Consider the following 3,483-nt stretch of genomic DNA (forward strand, 5'->3'; position numbering starts at 1 on the left):
TCACCTTCCCCGGGGTGGACTCAGGGCGTGGACTTGGCCATCCTCCTCTTAGGAGTGTGGGTGGCTTTTTGGGAGGGTGAGGGACTTCCTGTAACCACTTATTTCATGGATACTTGGAATGACTATTAAAAAAAGACAAAACCAAAAAAACAATGTACAATCAAAGTCCTCATCCACATTGTAGAACTTTGGGGGATGTTTGCTCCAACCAACTGCTGTCGCCTTCACCGTTCCAGTTTTTAAATCCTGAGTCAAAAGCGCCAAAACAAAAAAACCTTTTTTAAAAAAAAAAAAAAAATTAAAAAGTTAAAAAAAACAAAAAACAAAAACAAATAAAGCCATGCCAATGTTGTCTCTTATTTTTTTTTTCTGCGCAAGTTAGGTTTTGTCAAAGAAAGGGTGTAAAACGCCAGCTCAGTAACAGTCCGCCTAGAAGCACTTGCGGTGCACGATGGAGGGGCCGGACTCATCGTACTCCTGCTTGCTGATCCACATCTGCTGGAAGGTGGACAGGGAGGCCAGGATGGAGCCACCGATCCACACAGAGTACTTGCGCTCAGGAGGAGCAATGATCTAAAGAAAGCAAGACACAGTGAGTGATGGTGAGCTTTCTGGGTGCTGGGATTCCCCTCAAGAAGGTTGCTCTGCAACCATAGGGCCCACCCTCGCCAGGCTAAGGATGCTTAGCTCACCTTGATCTTCATGGTGCTAGGAGCCAGAGCAGTGATCTCCTTCTGCATCCTGTCAGCAATGCCTGGGTACATGGTGGTGCCACCAGACAGCACTGTGTTGGCATAGAGGTCTTTACGGATGTCAACGTCACACTTCATGATGGAATTGAATGTAGTTTCATGGATACCACAGGATTCCATACCTGAGAGAAAAAGTGACAGAAATCAGACTTTTATACTGTGGCCTCAAGAGTTGGTCACCTTTGATGGAGAAGGGCCTAGAGTACAACTCACCCAAGAAGGAAGGCTGGAAAAGAGCCTCAGGGCACCGGAAGCGCTCGTTGCCAATAGTGATGACCTGGCCGTCAGGCAGCTCATAGCTCTTCTCCAGGGAGGAAGAGGATGCGGCAGTGGCCATCTCCTGCTCGAAGTCTAGGGCAACATAGCACAGCTTCTCTTTGATGTCACGCACGATTTCCCTCTCAGCTGTGGTGGTGAAGCTGTAGCCACGCTCGGTCAGGATCTTCATGAGGTAGTCTGTCAGGTCCCGGCCAGCCAGGTCCAGACGCAGGATGGCATGAGGGAGAGCATAGCCCTCGTAGATGGGCACAGTGTGGGTGACCCCGTCTCCGGAGTCCATCACAATGCCAGTGGTACGACCAGAGGCATACAGGGACAGCACAGCCTGGATGGCTACGTACATGGCTGGGGTGTTGAAGGTCTCAAACATGATCTGTAGAGAAATACATCATGTTGTCAAGTTCCTAAAGCCACAATAAACACTCAGAGCAGGTGAAACTATATGGATAGATCTGAGACATGCAAAGAGTGCAAGAACACAGCTAAGTTCAGTGTGCTGGGAGTCTCAGGACAGGGGTTCCACTTAGACCTACTGTGCATCTAGTCAATACACACTCCAAGGCCACTTATCACCAGCCTCATTAGCTTTGTCACACGAGCCATTGTTAGTACCTAAACCCACAGCACTGTAGGGTTTAACACCTAATCAGAAAGGCAAGCGAGAGAAAAAAGACCTCGTCTGGGAAAGAGCAGAAACTGCAAAGATCCAAGGGAGACTCAGCTCATAGAAGAGAGTCCTATGGGAGAATGGCAGAAGAAAGACAATTGAGAAAGGGCGTGGCTGAGATGCTGGCCAAAGACAAGGGTCACCCGGGATACTGACCTGGGTCATCTTTTCACGGTTGGCCTTAGGGTTCAGGGGGGCCTCGGTGAGCAGCACAGGGTGCTCCTCAGGGGCCACACGCAGCTCATTGTAGAAGGTGTGGTGCCAGATCTTCTCCATGTCNTCCCAGTTGGTGACAATGCCGTGTTCAATGGGGTACTTCAGGGTCAGGATGCCTCTCTTGCTCTGGGCCTCGTCGCCCACGTAGGAGTCCTTCTGACCCATACCCACCATCACACCCTGCGGAGGGGAACAGCCTTCTTAGCACGGGCATCAACCCCCAAGAAAACCCCAGGCTTGCCACTTCCCAAGTAATAGGTCACTTACCTGGTGCCTAGGGCGGCCCACGATGGAGGGGAAGACGGCCCGGGGTGCATCATCTCCCGCGAAGCCGGCTTTGCACATGCCGGAGCCGTTGTCGACGACGAGCGCAGCGATATCGTCATCCATGGCGAACTATCAAGGCACAAAAGAAGGCTACGGTCACCTCCCGTCCGCCAAGAGCAGCCGCTGCCGCCCTGCCCACTTCCGGCAAGCCGCGGCCTCGAGCCGCCAGGGGGCGCGCGCCCAAGCTCAGGGGACAAAGGAAGCGCAGGCCGGCCGCATTATTACCATAAAAGGCAAACGCTGGCCCGGAGGCGGACCCACGGCAGGAAGCCAGACCTCCGCCCCCTCCCCAAACGGGCGCAGGCTCCGCCTACACTGCGCCGACGGGCGGCTAGTGCGCGCGCGGGAGGCGACCACACCCAGCAGGAAGCGCTAACAGGCGCCCGTGCCGCTGTGACCCCGCCCCTTCCGGACAACGGCCCCGCCCTCGCCCAACCCCGGGCAGCCGCGCTCCTAGCCTCAGTACGCACGCGCAGCTCTAACTCGGAAGAGGGGGAGAGGAAGAGCTCCCTCCCCAGCGCGCACGCGCCTCGGTGCCCAGTGATGGAGAGCGCACGCGCAGTGGCATCCCAGCCCCCACCCGGCCGAGCCGGCCCCGCCGCACCCGCCCGCCCGCCCGCCAAGCCTAACAGGCAAACCGGTTTGGACAAAGACCCATAGGCCATCGAGGCGTGATCGTTAGCGTCTGGTTCCCTATACTGTGTTCCCTCAAGGTGGACCTATGCGGCTTTAACACCCGCAAGCCGCACCGGCTCATCAAGTGCCCACACCGCGACCCTAGCGTGTCCCCAAGCCCCGCGCACCGAGCGGGAGCGGGCCCACGAGTGTCTACACCGCGGGAATGCGGCTGCAAAGAGTCTACACCCTAGGCGTGAAGTTGGCTCTGCCGGTGTCCGCTCCGCGGCCCGGCACCACCCTCCGCCCGTCCACGGTGTCGGTCCTGGGTGTCCCTCAGGACCCTGCAGCCATCTACTACCCACGAGAGAGCGGAGGCCCGCTGGGGCCGGCGTCCCTGCTTACCTGGTGGCGGGTGTGGACCGGCGACGGAGGAGCTGCAAGGAGGCTACGCTCGCGGGTGGACGCGGACTCGACAGTGGCTGCGCGTTGCGCCGCCGGGTTTTATAGGACGCCACAGCGGCCACTCGAGCCATAAAAGGCAACTTTCGGAACGGCGGGCGCTGATTGGCTCCGCGTCGCTCACTCACCGGCCTCGCCGCACAGTGCAGCATTTTTTTTTTTTTT

At 56.8% G+C, this 3,483-nt stretch overlaps 1 protein-coding gene across 1 annotated transcript; it reads right to left on the minus strand.

Annotated features, from left to right (window-relative positions):
* Positions 1 to 359: 359 nt before the first annotated feature.
* Actb (actin beta) lies at positions 360 to 3,340 on the minus strand. Its single transcript, XM_021187106.2, has 6 exons — positions 3,262 to 3,340; positions 2,182 to 2,310; positions 1,855 to 2,094; positions 966 to 1,404; positions 693 to 874; positions 360 to 573 (listed from the first exon to the last, which is right to left on the minus strand). Exons 2-6 carry the CDS (start codon positions 2,302 to 2,304, stop codon positions 430 to 432), a joined length of 1,128 nt encoding a protein of 375 aa, XP_021042765.1. The 5' UTR covers positions 2,305 to 2,310; positions 3,262 to 3,340; the 3' UTR covers positions 360 to 429.
* Between the last annotated feature and the right edge of the window lie 143 nt (positions 3,341 to 3,483).

This window comes from Mus pahari, chromosome 23, assembly GCF_900095145.1.
Source record: "Mus pahari chromosome 23, PAHARI_EIJ_v1.1, whole genome shotgun sequence".
In the NCBI taxonomy this organism is placed as follows: domain Eukaryota; kingdom Metazoa; phylum Chordata; class Mammalia; order Rodentia; family Muridae; genus Mus; species Mus pahari.